The 20,258-nt window shown below is 28.4% G+C and overlaps 2 protein-coding genes and 1 long non-coding RNA gene across 4 annotated transcripts; all 3 read left to right on the top strand.

The window, feature by feature from the left end:
• The first annotated feature begins 9,124 nt into the window (after positions 1-9,124).
• Positions 9,125-12,722, top strand: LOC136091617 (uncharacterized). 2 transcript variants are annotated; one of them, XM_065819324.1, is made up of 3 exons: positions 9,125-9,338; positions 10,271-10,328; positions 10,400-12,722. In XM_065819324.1, exons 1-3 carry the CDS (start codon positions 9,257-9,259, stop codon positions 10,713-10,715), a joined length of 456 nt encoding a protein of 151 aa, XP_065675396.1. In that variant the 5' UTR covers positions 9,125-9,256; the 3' UTR covers positions 10,716-12,722. The 2 variants fall into 2 exon arrangements, with proteins under 2 accessions (XP_065675396.1, XP_065675397.1); XM_065819325.1 differs by having other exon boundaries at positions 10,487-12,655.
• LOC136091838 (uncharacterized) lies at positions 10,876-11,866 on the top strand. Its single transcript, XM_065819549.1, has 2 exons — positions 10,876-11,151; positions 11,216-11,866. The coding sequence occupies exons 1-2, from the start codon at positions 10,876-10,878 to the stop codon at positions 11,864-11,866; spliced, it is 927 nt and encodes a 308-aa protein (XP_065675621.1).
• A 1,317-nt stretch (positions 12,723-14,039) lies between the features above and the next one.
• LOC136091616 (uncharacterized) lies at positions 14,040-14,678 on the top strand. Its single transcript, XR_010644123.1, has 2 exons — positions 14,040-14,154; positions 14,466-14,678. It is a non-coding gene; the product is annotated as an uncharacterized LOC136091616 (long non-coding RNA).
• The last annotated feature ends 5,580 nt before the right edge of the window (positions 14,679-20,258 follow it).

The following is a 20,258-nucleotide window of genomic DNA, read 5'->3' as shown; positions in this document are numbered from 1 at the left end:
ATATGTCTAGTTACGTCTCATTCGCTATAACCTGCAGACGTTGATGTTCAACTGAACAAAAAATATCGGAACAAGATAGCACTTTTAAAAGCTGAATTAAACAGCATGCCAAATCAATTATGTGTTCTAAGACAAAATGTTAAACAAAAAGAAAAAACAATTAAAGCTTCAAGGGCAGAAATACCAGATCTGAAAAAACACACACAAAAAAATAAAATTATAGTGAGCAGATTCGTCACTTTAAAGCTGAAAAAAAAGCTTTGAAATTAAATGAAAAGCATAAGTTAAGGCAACTCAAAACTAAACATAATGCTGCTGTTTTTTACAAGTAAGAGGGTAATTGCTAGTTTGGAGAATGATTTGCTCCAGAATAAGGAGGAAAGAAATGTAATTATGCCAAAAGATGAAAAAACATATTCATTACAAATAAGAATAAAAAAATTTAATTATGTTGTTGTGTAATATACCAACAGGTAACATTCCATATCTTATGAGCAAAATAAGGCATTATATGGGTGTTATTTTTAATAATATTCCTCATCGAAGTACTGTTGAGCAAAGAGCTCATGAACTTGGCAGTATTTCAGATTTGCAAGCAGCAGAGTGGGCTATGCATAATAATAATCCTACTCTTGAGTTTGATGCTACAACACAAGAAAGTGTCCACATTAATAGCATTAACTTAACATCTTAAGATAAATGTCTTGTGTTTGCTCTAGATCAGTTACCAGGAGGAAAAGCATTTGATTATGAAAGTCATATATGCACTTCAATTGATTATATGGCATTTGTTTATTCAGATTTTTACCAAAGTAGCTTTGATGAATGTCATAACTCGATTATTGAAAATATATCTAACACAACGTCAGACAGAGCTGCAGTCAATCATCTTACTATAACCAAAGTTTGTGCAACCTGGGGCAAGAATTTAAATGAGCTGAACTGCCATTTGCAACCTCTTGACACAACTGCAGCTGCATGTCGCTCAGCATTACAGTCTCTTGAGTGTGAGAGTTGCTAAAAAAAAGTTTTGCTAATAATTACAAATAGTAAATCTAATCCAGCTGCTCAGTTTTGGAGAAGAACAGATTTTTTTGGGAATACTCTTGCCCCTAACATTTTAAAATTAATATATTGCTAACCACTAACACTCGTATAAGGTTCATTGATAACCAACTTAAAGAAATGACTTTGTGATGCTGTGCAAGTTGTCTTGAAGCGACAATATAAAAGGTATTTTTCACTTTCCATTACAGAAACACTAAAGGAGGTAAGAGGCGCAAAAGGGAGGAACTTGGTAGATATATCTTAATGTTGTAAATTTGTTTTTTTAAATGGTTTTTTATTAAATGAACACTATTTTTTATAATTTTTATTAAACTTATTTTATATTAAAAAATTTTAAAAGTTAAACTTACCAGCTTCATCCACGTCATCACTGCCATCTGGCACCCAGAGTGATAACCAAGACCTCCTTGGTAAGTTTTTTACTGTGTTTTAATTTTTGTTTTTCATTTTAATTTTTCGAATACTCATTTAATATTTTTGTTTTAAATATAGATTTGTCTAGGAGTGATTTCTTGGTTTGGCGCCAAAGCCACCCTGGGCCTAAATCAAAAAGGGCCTCATTTTAAATACAAACCTCCTGGTGGCAGAAGAGATGGCAGAGGATTCAAGAATGTAGTTATTAACTATAAATATACTTATTAATAAGTTTATATAGATTCACTTAGTTGAATCTATATACACTTTTTGATAGGTGTATGTATAGTGTGTATGTATATATTTATTAAGTTGATACTTGTATATAATCTCTTTGTATATTAATTTTTGTATATAGTTGAGTTTGATTTTTTTATGAAAGATTTGTGTTTTATATAAATACTATTTATTATTACAAAAAAATATTTAAGTTTTAACCCACCCCTACCCAATGTGCGAGAGGTGTAGAGCTTTTGAATAATACTCTCTTGCACCCTTTTCACGTGTTTATCCCTAAAACCTTTCTTTCTTTTGATACTAAATTGCATGTATTTAGATATGAAGATACAAAGTAATATTCTTGATATTGGGTCAGAGGGTGCGCCCGAAGCCAAAAGGACTTCTAGTCTATCAACCTAATGTATCCAAATCATATTTGATGATATCCTGTTAGAATATATTAAAAAATACAAATAAAAATTATAAATTTCAATTAAGTAATAATATTTTCATTTAAAAAATATACATTTTTCAATATAATAAAGAGTTTGGTAGGCGCCCCTCTAGCGCCCTTCGTATACCCTTTTTATATACATATTGGCCAATGTTAGACCTATCTTTTGATACCAAGTTTTATGTATTTCGATAAGAATTGACCAAGTTATGACGTTTTAAGTTAAAAAAACCTCAAATTTGATCACAGTTTCTTCAAGAAGTCCATATATCAAAAATTCGGTACTCAAAATGTCATAACTTTTTGTAGAATTGTTCAATTTTGATAATTTTAAAATACTGAATTAAAAACCTTTCCAATGATATATAACATTAAATATAAAATCGGTGCATGCTTACCTTTAATTTACCAAGCGATATCCTTTTAGGTTTACCAAGTCAGACTTCAAACTAAATTTTTTATCTTCATGCCAAGTGCATCAGAAATACTTTTAAACACCTAAGGAATGCCATTGCACCAGAAGTAGCTTATGAAAGATGTGTTATAATTCCATAACACGGTTGCTAAGGGCGTTGCTAAGAGTAAGAATTTATACCATCAGCAAGATAAATTTAAATAACTTCAAAAATACTTCTTTTTGAAACAGTTCGATGACAAATTCGGATTCTATGATAAATTTTGGTTTTGAAGAATTAAAATTGAAAAAATGAAAATTTTGAGATATTCACCTTTTTGATTGCATAGAAGTACTGTCACGGAGAAAACTGTCCGCTGAAGTAAACTGTCCGAGTGGACATTTTACTCCGGAGTAGATTGTCCTAGTTTGAAGTAAGTTGTCCGACCTAGAGAATAGTGTAATTTTATGTATTGCGGCTGAGTTTGTACCATCATTTTAAAAATTAATTTTAAAAATGGATAAACAGAATAATGCTGAAGAAAGAATGCTTGCTGATTTAGTAACTATATATCTACATCTGTTTATCGCTATGACTGCACACCGAATGAAAAGCAGGCTATTTGACGAAGAGCAAGCAGGTATAGATTATAACATTATACATAGATTATATCATTTTGTATTTATGTTACTAGTAACATAGTTACAATATGATATATACTTTTATATACTGTTAAGAAAGTCGCAAATATAGTCAATATGACAAATTATTTGTAACATTTGTGACACTGTAAAGTAGATTACAAATATAGTCGATATGACAAATAGAATATATGATAATTTTATATTCTATTTGTCAAATAGAATATATAATTATCATATACTCTATTTGACATATCGACTATATTTGTTATATATTATATCCAGTGTCAGTGTTACAGATCACTAAGGTATATAATATAACATATGTTAGTGATCTATTTTGTAATATATGATGGCATTATTGCTACCATTTTACATTACATGTTTTGTTATGTATTAGAGTATGTATGTCCCTAGTATACTAGCAATTGACAAAGTATGTCCACTGAATATTTGTATTAGGTATACCTAGGTATACTAACTTTCACACAAGTATATACCTAGTATACACACAGTACTTTTAAACTAAACATAGTAGATTCTTTTTACACAAAGTAAATACTTTGCTCCCATTTACTAATACTTACAAGGATATTCAAAAAAGTTATAGCGCAAAAAGTTTATTTATGTATTATTGGAAGCAGTTCCAATAATACATAAATAATTATTTATACTTTACAGGTTTAGAATGGAGGATAATAAACTGCATCACAAGACAAAGAATGACATACGGTTGGAAGTGATTTTTAGCAAAGAGCTAAAAAAACAAATTGTTAATTTTTGTCATAGCGAACCTACTGCTGGTCACCTTGGTTTAACACAAACTTTACAAGGTGTCAGAATGTTTTTACTGGCCATGAATTTTCCAAGATGTAGATTATGCTGTATGTATATTACATCATTGTTATCAATATTAATATGGCATTTATATATATATATATATATATATATATATATATATATATATATATATATATATATATATATATATATATATATACATATATATATATATATATATATATATATATATATATATAAATATATATATAAATATAAATATATATATATATATATATATATATATATATATATATGTATATATATATATAATACCATGTTATGTTTTAAAATATAAAGAAAGTTTTAATAATTGAATGACAGAAGATTTGAAACAAGTTCTCAAAACTTTAAGTTGTTCAAAATGTTAATCTATTTTACAAATAATAACACTTTTAAAGAATATAAGTATAATTACTACCTGATACATATTTTAGTATTGCTATCATATCTGTAACCAATGTGTATCTATTTTTTTATAATGCGATAATGTAAAATATATACATATATTATATATTGTATTATGTGAAATTTTTTTAAAGTATGTTCTTAAATAATTCTAAATTTAAGTCCTGTGACATCAGAATATTAATATATACCATATGCTAGAATTTGTAATTTGCAAGTTACACATAACATAGGTTAAAAGCTGTAAACAGTGTCAGCACACAAATATGCGAAAATTCGAAAAAACTAGTTCAGAGCTTCATCTTATTAAAGTACAGTCACCATGGTTTCATATTGGAATTGATTTAGTAGGACCACTTCCTGAAACATCTGATGGAAATAAATATATTCTTACTATCTCTGATTATTTCACAAAGTGGGTAGCAGTATTTCCCCTAAAATCAAAATTAGCAAGCGGCGTTGCAATAGAATTGTATAAGGTAAATTTAAATATTATTATCTGATTGCATTTAAATAATTTTTTTGAAGATATAAGAATTTTTTAAATATTTCAGTTGTTCATGCAAAAGGGTATACCAAAAGTTGTTACCTCTGACCAAGGCACAGAGTTTTACAACCAAATAAACAAGGAACTAATGTCTTTGTTAAACATGAAACATCATTTTACCACCTATCATTTTACCGCCTATCATCCACAGGTTTAAAAATTTGAATTCAGTTTGTGTATAAGAGCTGTCTAGTTTTAAAATCTTGGATTTAATCATCTTGTGTTTTAGGCTAATGGTTTAGATGAGCGGTTCAATCAAACCATCCAGTTAATGCTTGTAAAATTTTGCAATGATCACCACATTACATGGAATACTCATTTGGGTGCTTGTATTTTTGCTTACAATACATCAAGGCAAGAGTCTACAAAATACGCTCCCTTTGAGTTAATGTTCGGAAGGAAGCCCATACTTCCTATAGAATTAGAAGTTGCAGGAGAATCTCCTCAATCATTGTTAATTGATTTTAACACAAGACCTGAAAGCAACCAACATTTTATGAATAAAATAATTGAGGAAAGGTGTAAAGCATTGACTGGTTTGTTAAAATATGATTGCAGAACATTACTGTAACAATTTGATTTTTTTCAAGGTTTTTTCTTTCTTTTTTTATTTATTTCCGGCATGTTTAATAGAGTTTTGATATGCAAAATGTTCTTTTTTCTTTCATTATAAATATATTTTGAAGTTTTACAATAATTGTTTATACTTTAGATCAAATCTGCTGCAAAAAGCTAAACAAAACATTGAAATGGCTCAAGAAAAGCAGAAAGAAAATTATAACAAGAAGCATGCAAATCCATTTATTTATGCCATCGGGTCCAAAGTCTTTATCAAGGATTTTACGCAGAAAAAAAGGAAAGAAGGCAAATTAGATTTCAGATGGCTTGGACCTTTGTGTATCGTAAAAAATTTAGGAAAAGGATCATATCTCTTACAAGAGATAGCCACCTTGAAGGAGAAGAAAGTTAATGGTTCCCACATCAAACCATATAGAAGTGGAAGCAAAACCTTAAAACCAGAGGCTGATTCTCTTCAAGAATATCTACTTACTTGTAGTAAGATAAGTAGTACGATTGATAGTAGACATACAACTTCTGTTAATGTTCCATCGAATACTTATTCAGTTTCAACCATAAGCTCTTCTACAAGCAACAACAACAACCAGAATAAAACATCTCATGCATTTTTAACACCTAGTATCAAATCTATTCCAATTACAATGTCAATGCAACCCTCAAAATGCTACGATGAGCATGATTATTGTAAACCAGCAAAGCAAAAATGTTATGACACAAATGAATCCAATGATGATCACAACATTGAGATAAATTCAATTGAAGTAGAATCCTTCAAAATTGCATCCAAAGAAGGAGAGAATAAAGTATTGTGGATAAAAAATAGTTTATTTGAGTTGACGTTAGTGGAAAAAAATATTCTTCGGATTGAGAACAAGTAGCTAACAGGTAACATAACTTTTGCCTCACAAAATATTTTAAAGGCACAATTATTAATTTCTGGTTTTCAAGATCCAATCTTAGGATTAAATATGTCATTTGTTACTATAAGAAAATCTTTTATTCAGATACTTCACGATGGATATGGGCACTGGTTTGCAATTAGCAATATAGGAACACGAAAATTAAATAAAGTTCATGTTTATGACAGCTTGTTGCACTCATTGAGTTATCAAGGAAAAAAACAGGTGGCTGCTCTTTTAACATGTCCTGAAAAAAACATTGCCATTAAAAGAATGGATGTTCAACAGCAGAAAAGAGGGAATGATTGTGGCTTATTTGCTGTTGCTTTTGCTACAGCTTTAACTAAGCAGATACAACCAGAACATTGTTTGTTTAAGCAAAGTATAATGCGGGATCATTTATTAAAAAACCTATTGAGGTCATAGAAATTTTCTGTTCTTGTCGGATGCTTGCTGAAGGCAAAATGATTAAATGTTTGAAATGCAATGAGTTATATCACTTGAACTGTTTGATCAACATTTCGGAAAGCAGCTTTGATGATTTTTTGTGTGATTCTTGCAATTAACTTCTGGATATAAAAAGTATAAATAATAGCATAAATAAAAGTAATTATGAAGACATTTCATTATAGTAAGAAAGAGTAAGAGTAGTATTAACTTAAAATGTAGCATTAGCTTAAAAAGTAGTTCTAGCTTAAAGAGTAACATTAGTTTAAAGCGCTATTGCTCTTCTTCTTTATATTTATTTTGTCTTATAACTGTCCTTATTTTGTCTATAATTTTATTTATGCTGGAGCTTTATTTGTTTATTTGGATTTATTATTTATTTATTTTTTATTTATGATTGGAGTTTGAAGAAGTTTTTTGTTATAAGGTTTCAAAGAATTGAAGTTTTTGATTTGTTTTTATTATTAGTTATATTTAAAAAAATGATTCTTTTTTATTCCATTATTTCATTGATTTAAACTTTGTCATTATTTTATTTCAGCTTGTCTACTGTTGAAATATGATTTTAATTTAATAAACTTTTATGAATTTAAGTTTACTTTATTAATCATTCGCCAACAGTTAAGGAAAAACTGAATTCAACTCAATAAAGGTAGGATTAGTTTTATTTTCAGGTAACATTGCAAAATATGATTTAACTGTAGTTAGATAATATCTTATTTCGGTTTTGTACCATTATTTATTTACATTTATTTACTCTACTATAATATGTATGTTGTACTATTTCTTAAACCCCACAAAGTATCTAATTAAACAAACATATCATCATTGTTTATACAGTTGTGTTTCATTAATGGAACGGTTTATTTAATAGAATAGCGACAAACTAAAGCAGTTTATTTTTATCATTGCTATTTGTATCATTACAAATAGCAATGATAAAATTTGTCAAAATACAACTTTGTCAAAATATATTATTTGGTTGACAAAGTCAACCAGTTCGGTAAATGCAATTTAAAAAAAAACTTACTTTAGTTTCTTAAATAAAATGGATTAAGTGAACGATGAAAAAGAAACACAAGACTTTCTCGATGTTAATATTTACTTAGCTAAAGGAGTCTATCCCATTAGTTGTACTCCCAATGAAAAGAGAATATATGTTTTCCAGGTTTAGAATGGAAGGTAATCAATAAAAAAATATGGCAAAGAAGGGTTTATGGGTTGAGATTATTTCTAGCAAAGAGAAGAGAAAGTAAATTATTTGTTTTTGTCACAGTAAACATCTTACTTATCACCTTAGAAGAACAAGCACTACAAGGTTTTAAAACGTTTTTACTGGAAATTTTCCATAAAATTTTAATCATAATGGCAGATTTAAGCAGTTAAAGCAAAAAGAAAAAATCCAGTTTTTATTTAAGATAATTGTTCAAAACTTAAAATATTATCATGAGTTTACTGTGATTCTGCTACAGTCCCTTAAGTAATTGTAGAAGAGTACACCATGAAAATTTTAAGTTTTCATTTTTAATTTTATATTTTGTACAAGGTCAAAAAAAAGAATTCTGTTTAAAACACATTTAAAAAATATATATTACTAATATATGTGGCAAAAGTTAATTAGGTCCTAAATAAATTGAAATTAAGGTTGCAAAAACAATTAGGTAGTAAATAAAAAATTTAGTTTACTAAAAGTCAGGAAATTGCCTTTGCTATGGGCGTTGCTATTGGAGCTGAAAAAACTTCACTTCACAAAATCAATTATTCTTATAATATTGAATATATACGTTCTAATAATATAAATGTGTATATATTCTCAGAGCCGTGACCACCGGGGGAGCCTTGGCCCCTCCAAAAAAATGTAAACTATAATTATAAAGGAGAAACATATACATAAAAGAATTTTAACAAATTTTTTATCCCCTTCCCCCTTTTAAAGATAACATAAAAAACATAATTTTTATTTTTTACTGCTTTTAACTTAAACCTTAAACGAAATATAAAGATTTAAACATGTCAGTGTTAACATTTTTTTAATTTTTTTTAACTTTTAAACCGGTAAAAATATGACCTTGTGAACTATCAAGCTTCAGGTTTATTTGCATAAGTTACATGACGCATAATATTACTATATTAATTATAATAATATTATGCTTAGTATATAAAGTGTTAAAGTTTTCTTTATGCCACAGAATAATGAATTTTACGTAGGGGAGAAATACTCCCGACGTAAACATTAGCCCGTAAATTGACCTGCATAAAGTTTGTCGCATGTTTTAGTCGTGAAAATTTGTCGTGAATAGTAAAGTTTTTGAATTCCTGGTGTTATTAAAGTAAATAAACTTATTATGAAATTAAACAAAGAAATGTTTAACAAGCTTAGTGATAAATTATCATTTGTTAATGCTGCAGAAATAAATCCTTATGAAGGTAGGGTTTTTAGTTTTTTGAGTTGTTATGTAATATCGATAGTGGGAGTAAGTCCCATAAAAAAGTAAATCTCCTCTTATAAGCTTTAAAACTCATATAAAAAAAATCCTTAAATTAAGGATTTTTTCATATGAGAGTAATTATCCCCTTTTCAAAACTAAATTATTAAAAAGAACCATTTTAATGATAAAATGAACTTTTTTGGTGGTGTTTTGTGGAAGAGTAATTCTCCCCTTTTTAAGTTTTTGTTAAAAGTGTAAGTTTTACTTTTGTCAAGTTTTTTTTGAAACAATAAATCTCATATTTTAAGGATTTTTTTCATATGAGAGTTATTCTCCCTTTTTCAAAATTAAATAGTTAAAAAAAACAATTGCATTGATAAAATGAACCTTTTTGGTGGTGTTCTGTGGTAAGAGTAATTCTCCCCTTTTTAAAGTTTTTGTTTTAAGAGAAAGTTTTACTTTTATCAGGTTATTTTTAAAACAATAAATCTTCTCTTTTAAGGATTTTTTTATATGAGAGTAATTCTCCCCTTTTCAAAATTAAATTATTAAAGAGAATCATTTTATTAATAAAATTAACCTATTAGATGGTGTGGAAGAGTAATTCTCCCCTTTTGTAAAGTTTTTGTTGTAAGAGTAATACTTACTTTTGTCAAGTTTTATTTAAAAGAGTAAATCTCCTCTCTTAATGATTTTTTTCGTATGAGAGTAATTCTCCCCTTTTTAAAGTTTTTGTTATAAGAGTAAGTTTTACTTTTGTCAAGTTTTTTTTATACAATAAATCTCATATTTTAAGGATTTTTTTCATATGAGAAAATTCTCCCCTTTTTAAAATTAAATAGTTAAAAGAACCATTATGTTGATATTATGAAACTTTTTAGTGGTTTTCTGTGGTGAATTAAAAACAAAAATTACATTATTTTTTTTCAGCATTGTCATCAATCGATCCATTGAATAGTTTAACAGAAATTCAGTTTAAAAAACCCGGGTAAAATACTTAATTGATGTCAATAAGTAACTAAAGTATATAAAGAGTTAAATAAAAATTGTTGTTTTTAGTTTTATGTGTTCTGCTTGCATGATGTCATTTACAAGAAAAGATAATATGAAAAGACATGCTTTACAGGTACATAAAATCATTTTTAGAGATGATCAATCCAAAGATAAAAGAACTCCATGTCACTATCAAGACTGCGGCCAAGTATTTTTTCAAAAAGTCAAACTTATTAAACACATAGAGGAATGTCATGAAGGTATATTTTTCAAAGAATCCTACAATTTTTTATCAGAATCTGAATTCTTAGCATGGAAGGAAAAAGAGGAACTTAATAGTTATGTTTTTTTCAGTAAACAAAGTGGTAGTTTTTTTCAGTAAACAAGTTATTTCATTTGTTTTTTTTCAGTAAACAAGTTATTTCATTTGTCAAAATGATAGTCATTCTAAACCGCATCGCTCTGTTAGTGAACCAGCAAGAAAAACTAATAAAAGGTACTACAGAGGGAGTGTTAAATCAGGTGCCTTCTGCCCTGTCAGAATGATTGTCACAGTAAACAAAAATGGTGTCACAAATGTGCAGTATATCAAAACTCATAACCACAGTGTTAATATTACAAATACCATGTACCAACCTATCCCAGGTAATATTAAAAAAATTATTTCTGCTAAATTATCATTAGGTGTAACTGTAAATACAGTTTATCGTGATCTTAGGGAAAGTTTTGGAGACAGACAAAATAGAAATGATGAAGATGCTGTTTTAACTAAATCACGTCTTCTTACAAAAAAGAATATTTCTGTTATCAACAGAGCAGTAAAAAAGGGGATGTCGGCTTCACCCTGATGATAGCATTTCAACTTTTTTACTTGTTCAAAAGTTGAAGTCTGAAGATTTTAATAGCATTCTGGTTTATAAGCCACAAGGACAGCAAACTGTTATCGGCCTAAAAGTGTATGACAACATTGACCTTAATAAGGATTCCTTTGTCGTTGGTATACAAAAAAAGCATCAACTATCAATGTTTAAAAAGCATTCATCACAAATTGTTTGTATTGATGCTACACACTGTACCAATCAGTATGCATTTCCTCTTGTAACTTTACTAGTTCGAGATGATTTTAAAAGGGGTTATCCAGTAGCTTTTCTTATTTCTAACCATGCAGATGAACAAATCATAACACCATTCTTAGAGGAAATAAAAAGGAGATGCAATCATTCTGTAAAAGTTAATGCTGTTATGACAGATGATGATTTTTCAGGCTGGAATTCTTTTAATAATGTTTTTGGAGATGTGCGCCACTTGCTATGCAAATGGCATGTAAAACGTGCATGGCGCAATAAACTTCCTTTAGTCGGTCCATCTAATTTACAAGAAGAAGTTTTTAGGATCTTAGAGACAATCATTGACGAAAAAAACCCTGATGTTTTTTTATCAACTATGAATGGTTTTGTAAAGGCATATGAACATAAATGTCCTAACTTCATTAGTTACTTTGTTACATACTATGCTCCTCGACATATAAAATAGGCTTTTTGTTATCGCAACATTCAACATGCTGACACTGATACTAATATGTTATGTGAGTCATTACATAACAAATTGAAAACAGTTTATATGGTAAGACGACCTAATAAAAGGTTAGGCGATTTAATCAATTTACTTTTAAGAATCGAGGAAGATATTTATTGGCGCCACAAAAGAGACACCATTTATCTTGGAACAATATCTCTCCCAAAAAAGTACAAAGAAAGACATGAAAAAGGAATGTTGATTTCAGATAAATGTATTATTAAATGTTCATTAACTCAGTACACAGTTAAAAGTCAATCAAAAGATGTAACATATAATGTTGACATTCTAACTGACACTTGTAAGGAAAGTTTGTGTTTAGAATCATGTCTAAATCCTGCCTGTAATGGTTTGTGTCAGCATTTATATAGGTGTAATTGTAATGGCATCCTAATCCTTTGCAAGCATGTTCATAAGTTACGATCATTTCTTTTAAGAACTCAAGAAAAAAACTGCACAAAAGTATCTTTAGCTGTTAATACTGGTAATAATCAAGTGAAGCAAAAATCACAAACATTTATTAATGAGACTGAAAGGTTTCAAAAAAATGTTGATGAAATATCTACATTAATTTCTCATCCCATGATAATAAGTTTGCAACTTCTTTCAATGAACAGACAGCTGGAAGACATGATCAGTCAAGCTTAAGCCATCAAAAGTATGAATTCAATTGAGATACCTGTAAAGCCACATAATAACCTTTTAAATTTTGAACCAAATAAGAAGTTGGATAATCAATGGCAGCCTAATAAATTTAAGAGAACAAGAAAAGAAAATAGGAAAAAGGAAACAAAACCATATCAAAATCCTGCACAAAACCAAAAAGAAGAGATAGTTCTGAAATTGTCTCAGCAACATGTTGATCAAATTCATGATAAACAAAGTACAATAATATGCAATAAGATTGAAACTCGTGACTTCACCAACACTCTCATTACGTAAGCTATTTAAATACATTTTCAAATACTTGCTACTATTCAATTTTTCTACGAATATCTTAGCTTTTAAATAAATTTGCTTATTCAAGTTAATTTGATGTTATTGATAATATATTAGACAGTAAATAAAACAATAAACTATATTTCCTTCAGTATATTAGTTATACTTGTGTGTAAAATATAAATTATTTGTATATATGTGTGTTTGTTTATATATATAAATATATATATATATATATATATATTTTTTTTTTAATTTATTGATATATTTAAACATGGCTCTCACCAAGTATCTTTTATTTCCCTTTTGACATTAGAAAACAATATACCATCTGACATTTCCTTTAATTTAAAAAAAGCACTCCAGGTTTTCAAAAAGGCTGGCTTCAAGATAAACTCATAGGAAGTTTTCTTCATTGCTTAAAAAAAAGGTACCCTTCAATGAAATATTTGGATCCAACTGAAGCATCAGCTTTAAGGTGTTCAAAAAGTTTACGGCTTTTATGGAGAGATGTTGATACTAAAGTTATAGAACAAGTCCTTATTCCTTTTAACCCAACTAATTCTCATTGGATTTTAATATATCTATAAGTTATAACAAAAGAAGTAACTGTATTTTGTTATAACTTATAGATATATAATAAAAAATTATAAAAGTTATAACAAAAGAAGTAACTTGATCCACTCCATTGCAATATTATGCCAAATAATTTTTCACACAATAAATCGATTGCTGTTGCTAAAGACCTTTTTCGACTAAAATTTAACATTTTAAACCCAACCGTCATTTCAGCCCCAAGTCATTGTTTACAGAAGGATAGTTACAACTGTGGTGTTTACATATGCTATTATGCATTACAATTTTGTGAAGGTATCATTATTTTTACACAATATACATTCTGCATACAGAGTGCATCTTGAATAATATTTATATAATTAGCATTTTTTTAGTTGTCGATTTTATAACTAATTTTTTATTATGTTGCTTATATTTAATTAATTGCATATATAAATTCATTTATGCATTATTAACTATAAATTTAATTCTGTAATTGTTCAATAAATTATAATTGTTAATTATAGTTTGCATAACTTATAATTTGTCTGCGACTATTTAAAAATGCATCATTACACGAATTTTTTTATTTTCTATTTTATTTAACTTTCTTTAAAATTGTGTTTTAAAAAAAAGATATCAATGATCCATTTAATGAAGTACAATTTCGTAAATATATATACGATACTTTATGCGGTAGGTGTTTAAAGAACCTTGAAAGTGGTTTTGAACGTTTGTACGATATTTGTAGGGTAAGTGTTTATTTTATTTTAACATAATAATAAGCTGAAATTTTTATTCCAATATTGTATTAGGGAATAACCTGTTCCTTTACTATTTTGTTCGTCCACTTTGAATTAAATGCGATTTGGTTGGCGAAAAATAAATATATACCGTTGTTACATTTTAGGTCCTATCCTTATAAACACATGTTTCCTTGTTTCTTTGAGTTGTTTACAGTTATATCTAAATTATAGCTGTCTATGAAATTTGAGAAAATGATGGAGTAATAGATATTGTAGTAGTGATTACAAGAATGACATTTAATATATTATTATTACAGATTTGCAAGAACACATCCTCTAAAAAGAACGATTGGGTGCAATGCACAAAATGTCCACAATGATATCATTGCGAGTGTGCCCACATTTCAATCAAAGATGCGGATGTCAGTGATACTTTCCAATGTCAATGATACAACCCTATCAAGTTTAAAAAACGGCTATTTTCATAGCCACAAATTGTTTTAAAAACATTAAATGACATGAAAAATCTAGTTCCATTCTATTCTATTTACAGGGCCGTACTGAGGGCAAGGCCGGGGGCGCATAAATTTGGTCTCTTTGATGTTGATACGAAAAGTAGTTAAATTTGCGCCTTCTTACGTAAACTCTAATTAATAAAAGCTCATTTAGTGAACAAAAGAGCGCTCTTTTGTTCTGTAAATGAGATAAATTGCGCCCCGTCTCTTTAAATAAAAATTATGTCAGAGTTAAAGACACTAACATTTAATTTTTTTTTAGAGGAAGGGAGCACAATTTTTCTTGCTTTCCCGAAGCGCTAAGTTGGCTCGGTACGGACCTGTCTAATTCTAGTTGTTTTTTAAGTTTTAAATCAGGCATTAACTTAACAAATTTAATAAAATGTCATATCATTTTTAAATAGCCTGTTTAATAGGCCTAATTTGTTTCAGTTTTTAAACAACGTGGTTTGTTAAATATTTGAGGAGAGTTGTCTAAAATATCCCCCTTTTCAAAAAATGATATAATCATCTAGCCTCGCACACACAAATCTAAAAACAATTTTTTTAAAGGATATTTAATTTATGCTCTACAATTTGTTATCTGAAAATTAAAGGTGCATATATACGTTAAGAAGCAACCGATAAAAAGAGAGATGCCAGGGGCCCATTTCACCCTAGTGTTAGCCTAAAATGGGTTCCTTATTTAATTCCTGTATAAAACCCGGTTTTAATCAAGAACTGACAGTTACTTATATTTTAGTAATAAATAATCATCTGTTCCATAACCATATTAGAAATTTGACACTCGAAGTAAACTTAATTGAGACAGAATGTGCTCAAAGCTCTTCTGTAACTGAGTCATAGAAACTACTACAGCATAACAATATGTGTACAGGTGGGATGAGAGATTATCTAAGATATATGAATCGATGTATACAAAAACGTTCTAAGTCATAAAAACAATTTTTAAGTCAGACAACTTTAACTATGTATAACACATATAAACATCACAAATTTTGATATGTGTTTTAACAAATCTAATATTTAAAGATGTCAAAAAGCACCCAAATTTTTTTTTTGAAATTATTAAAAGTAATAATTTTGGATTTAATAAGTTTTTTCTCGTTCCCCGAAAAAACAGTTTTTATGACTTAGAACGTTTTTGTATACATCGATTCATATGATATATTCGGTTGGATATTATAGTGATATATCCGGCCAGATATATGATATACAATTATTCGGCATTTTGGCCGGATTATCCGGTCGGATATCATATCCGGTACTCCTCTAGTTGTTACCTTTTTATAATATCTGATCAACATTTTGTTAAAAACATTATTTTCAATATTGCTTATAAAAGAATAGATTAAAAAAATTTTTAACAGTGAGGGTGGAACAGGGCTTTTTTCTTTCCGGGGATAGTTTTCTTATGGTTAGCTGAACAACATACTAATGTTAAATTTCAATAATATTTGGCTAAGCATAAGATTAGATGAGATGGGGGCCTGTCTCAACAGAAAGGCCCGTTTTAGACCACTCTCTTCTATAGATTTAAAAAAAGTAGAGTATCCACGGTATAACTTTCGCCCCTATCCGCCCCTTCTAACAAACAAATAAACAAAACTTTTGCCTAAAGAAAAAATAATCTCTTAAATAAAGATTCCACAAAATAGAGAAAAGATTCTACAAAATAGAGAAAAGATTCAACAAAATAGAGAAAAAAAGTTTTTTTGCATTTTTTTGTTTTAATTCTAAAAAATCTCCTCAATAAAATATCCAATATAAAATGTGGATATTTTTTATAATTATAAAACTATTATGGTTTAGGCTATATTTTGAAAAATATTTTAAATAAATGATATAATAAGAATAAGAATATTCTTAATATATCATTGAATAAATTACGCATGTTGTTTACAAAGAATAACTTATGTAAAATTATCACAGATTTATGCGCAATGCGGGACGCGGATACGGGTTTTTTATAATTCAATAGGAGTATTTCTCCCCTACACTCGATTCCAGAATAATGTGCGATTTCTCAAACCATCGTTTTAACAAACGCTAAAACACATCGCTCGAGTGGTCCGAAGTAAATAATCCGCAAAAAAGTAGGACAGTTTACTCCAACGTAGTTTGTTCCGGTGTCGCGTTAAATAAGTAGCTCGTTAAATACACTGATCTATATTATAACTGGATAGCGCATCTAATTAGAAAATAGCGTAATTTTTGAAGCCAAAATATTTTCGCCAGCGCCATATTGGGAGGACCCACGGAGAAATATTATTTAGTTAAAATATTGTTAGGCGAACAAGCTATTTCTTTAATTTGGTGGTTTAACTTTATGTTTTTTTTATATCTAGCATAAATAGAATGTATGGAAAATTATTATTACTTTTTTTCGAATAATGATAACTATTTTTCAGTAAAATAATTACAAAATTCATTCTATAAATGTCTGGAGAAAATTCCAAAAAGCGAGGGACACAGTGTGTTGCATTTGGTTGCAATAAAAGAAAACATAGTGACAGTAAAAGAAGTGATAGTGATGGAATTTCTGACGATGAATCATCTTTAAAACGAAAGTTTCCTAGAACATTTCATAGGTGACTTTCTTAATTATTTTTAAAATTAAAAATATTTTAAAGTTTATTGACCTCTGTTAGTTTGCTTGCAATGTGAACAAATGGATTTAAATAAAATCAGTTGTGCATAAAGTACAACAAACTTAATAAAATATCAAACGTTATTTTTCCTACTAACTTTATTCAGATTTCCTTCCAACACTGAAAAAAGAAAAGAATGGACCATCAAAATACATCGTCAAGAATGGAGTCCAAGTAGTAGCAGTTTGATATGTTCTGATCATTTTTTAGAAAAAGATATCGACAGAACCGGACAAACTGTTAGGTTAAGGGAAAATTCTTTTCCTAAAAGATTTAAAAAATTCCCAGACCACTTAAAAAAGGTATATAATCAATTGTTTTTATTTATTGTACGGGTTTGTTCAATATGTACCTTTTAGTTCTTAGTTACCCTATGCAGTGTGCTAGAGGGTTTATAACACAACTGTATGGTAAGCAGCTAAAACATATAATAACCATTTCGCTATTGTATGCTTTAATTTTATAGATGCTGCATGAACTATTAGCTAAGCTCTGTGAGTAAACACAACTTAGAGGTTCCTTCTAGTTTAATATCAAATTTGAAAATTTTATAACTATATATATATATATATATATATATATATATATATATATATATATATATATATATATATATATATATATATATATATATATATATAATTTTTTTTTTTTTTCAATATTAGAAAATAAAAGAGAGAAAAGTTCCTGTTAATAGATCAACTTTTGAAAATTCTGAAAAAAGTGATTTTGAAACTAGTGTTATACCTATCTGCATTAAAGTTGGCTCCCCAAAAAAAAAATATAATTGCAGTTTAACTCCAGAAAAAAAAAAAACAGATCGTAGAAACAAGATAATTGTGTCTTTAAAAAAGAAGGTAAAGGCAGAACAGCAAAAATCTCGAAGAATGAAAAAAAAGATAACATCTCTTAAATCAGTTGTAAAAATATTAAGTCAAAAACAAAAAATATCATCAAATTGTGAAGAAATGCTATTAAAAACATTTTCAGAAGTTCCTCAAGCTCTAACCAGAAGAATGATTATGCGTAAAAATCATGGTAAAGGATTTAAGTATTCAGAAGAAATCAAATCCTTTGCATTTACCCTGCAGTTTTATTCAAGTAAAGCTTATGATTATGTGCGAAAAATATTTAATTTTAATTTACCACATCAAGCACAAATTAGGAAATGGTATGGAAAAGTTTCAGCAGAACCAGGTTTTACAAAGCCAGCATTTGCAGCACTTAAATACAAGGTTATAGAAGCTGAAAAGTTAGGATCTAAAGTCATTTGCTCACTTATGCTAGATGAAATGGCTATTAAAAAACACATATCATGGGATGGAAAAGCATTTAAGGGGTATGTTGATCTTGGGAACGGCATACAAGATGATTCATCCCCAGTTGCAAAAGATGCCCTAGTTCTTATGGCTGTCAGTATAAACAGTTCATGGAAAGTTCCATGTGGATATTTTTTTATAGATGGGTTAAATGGTGCCGAACGAGCAAACATTGTAAATTTATGTATAAAACGATTGACAGATGTTGGTGTTGAAGTCATATCACTAACATGTGATGGACCCTCATGTCACATTTCCATGTTATCAAACCTTGGTGTTTCAATTGATGCCTTAAAAATGAACACTTCTTTCACTCATCCTCTCAACTCTAATAAAAAAGTTTATACTCTCCTTGATATTTGTCACATGCTTAAGCTAATTCGGAATTGCTTCGCAGATAGTGATGTTTTGTTTGATAGCGAAAACAATGCAATATCATGGAAATATATAGTTTATCTTCAAAAACTGCAAGAAGATGAAGGATTACGCCTTGGAAATAAATTAAGACTAGCGCATATTAATTGGAGGCAACAAAAAATGAAAGTAAATCTTGCTGCTCAGGCAATTAGTTCAAGTGTAGCTAATGCAATAGAGTTCTGTTGCAAAGACCTTAAATTAATGCAGTTTCAAGGAAGTGATGCAACAGTTAAATTTATTAGAATATTTGATAGATTGTTTGACATTTTAAACTCAAGAAATCCCTTTGCTAAAGGTTATAAATCTGCACTAAAAATGAGTAATAAGCATATATGGGATAAATTTCTTGATGAAGCATATAATTATATTTCAAACTTACAAGACTCATCTCATAGATTGTTGCATACTACAAGAAGAAAAACTGGGTTCATTGGATTTTTAATAGCTATAAAAAGTATTAAGCAGGTTAAAATATTTTGTATAGTTATATTTATATCTGAAAATTGTGAAGTTATATATATTTTATGAACTCTATATATATATATATATATATATATATATATATATATATATATATATATATATATATATATATATACATATATATATATATATACATATATATATATATATATATATATATATATATATATATATATATATATATATATATATATATATATATATATATATATATATATATATATATATATACAACCCTTGGAATTAGGGTCGGCATTTGGCAATGCCAACCTAACTGCTGGCCTGAAAGTATATAAGGTCGGCAAAAAATTGCCGACCTCGTTTTTATGTTTTATGGTCAGACCTTTGTATCAAATAGTTTTTGCTGACCTCAATTTTTCTAATTCCGAGGGTTTTATATATATATATATGTATATATATTTAGATATTTTATAACCTTGTTGAAATTCCTGAAGCACCTTTGAAATATCTTCTTACATATAAGTTAAGTCAAGACCATCTGGAGTTGTTTTTCGGTTCAATACGAGGATCAGGAGGATTTAACAATAACCCAACAGCGCAACAATTCACTGCAGCATATAAACGACTTTTACTTCGGAGCCATATTGAAGGAGGATCAGGGAATTGTGAAAAATTACAAGCAGAAAATATTTTAAATGTCTTAGATGATTCAGTTATAATAAATAACAGCAGTTTGGATATTACATCAGTAAACATAATCAGAA

Source organism: Hydra vulgaris, chromosome 15, assembly GCF_038396675.1.
Source record: "Hydra vulgaris chromosome 15, alternate assembly HydraT2T_AEP".
NCBI classification, from domain to species: Eukaryota; Metazoa; Cnidaria; class Hydrozoa; order Anthoathecata; family Hydridae; genus Hydra; species Hydra vulgaris.
Note: the sequence above shows the minus strand (reverse complement) of the source record. Positions and strands in the feature narration are given on the sequence as shown.

Coding starts and splice junctions, on each gene's coding strand:
- LOC136091617 (XM_065819324.1), top strand. CDS start 9,257: ATGAAATTAAACAAAGAAATGTTTAACAAGCTTAGTGATAAATTATCA. Junction 9,339..10,270: donor AGAAATAAATCCTTATGAAG/GTAGGGTTTTTA, acceptor ATTTTTTTTCAG/CATTGTCATCAATCGATCCA. Junction 10,329..10,399: donor ATTCAGTTTAAAAAACCCGG/GTAAAATACTTA, acceptor TGTTGTTTTTAG/TTTTATGTGTTCTGCTTGCA.
- LOC136091838 (XM_065819549.1), top strand. CDS start 10,876: ATGATTGTCACAGTAAACAAAAATGGTGTCACAAATGTGCAGTATATC. Junction 11,152..11,215: donor TTTCTGTTATCAACAGAGCA/GTAAAAAAGGGG, acceptor CTTGTTCAAAAG/TTGAAGTCTGAAGATTTTAA.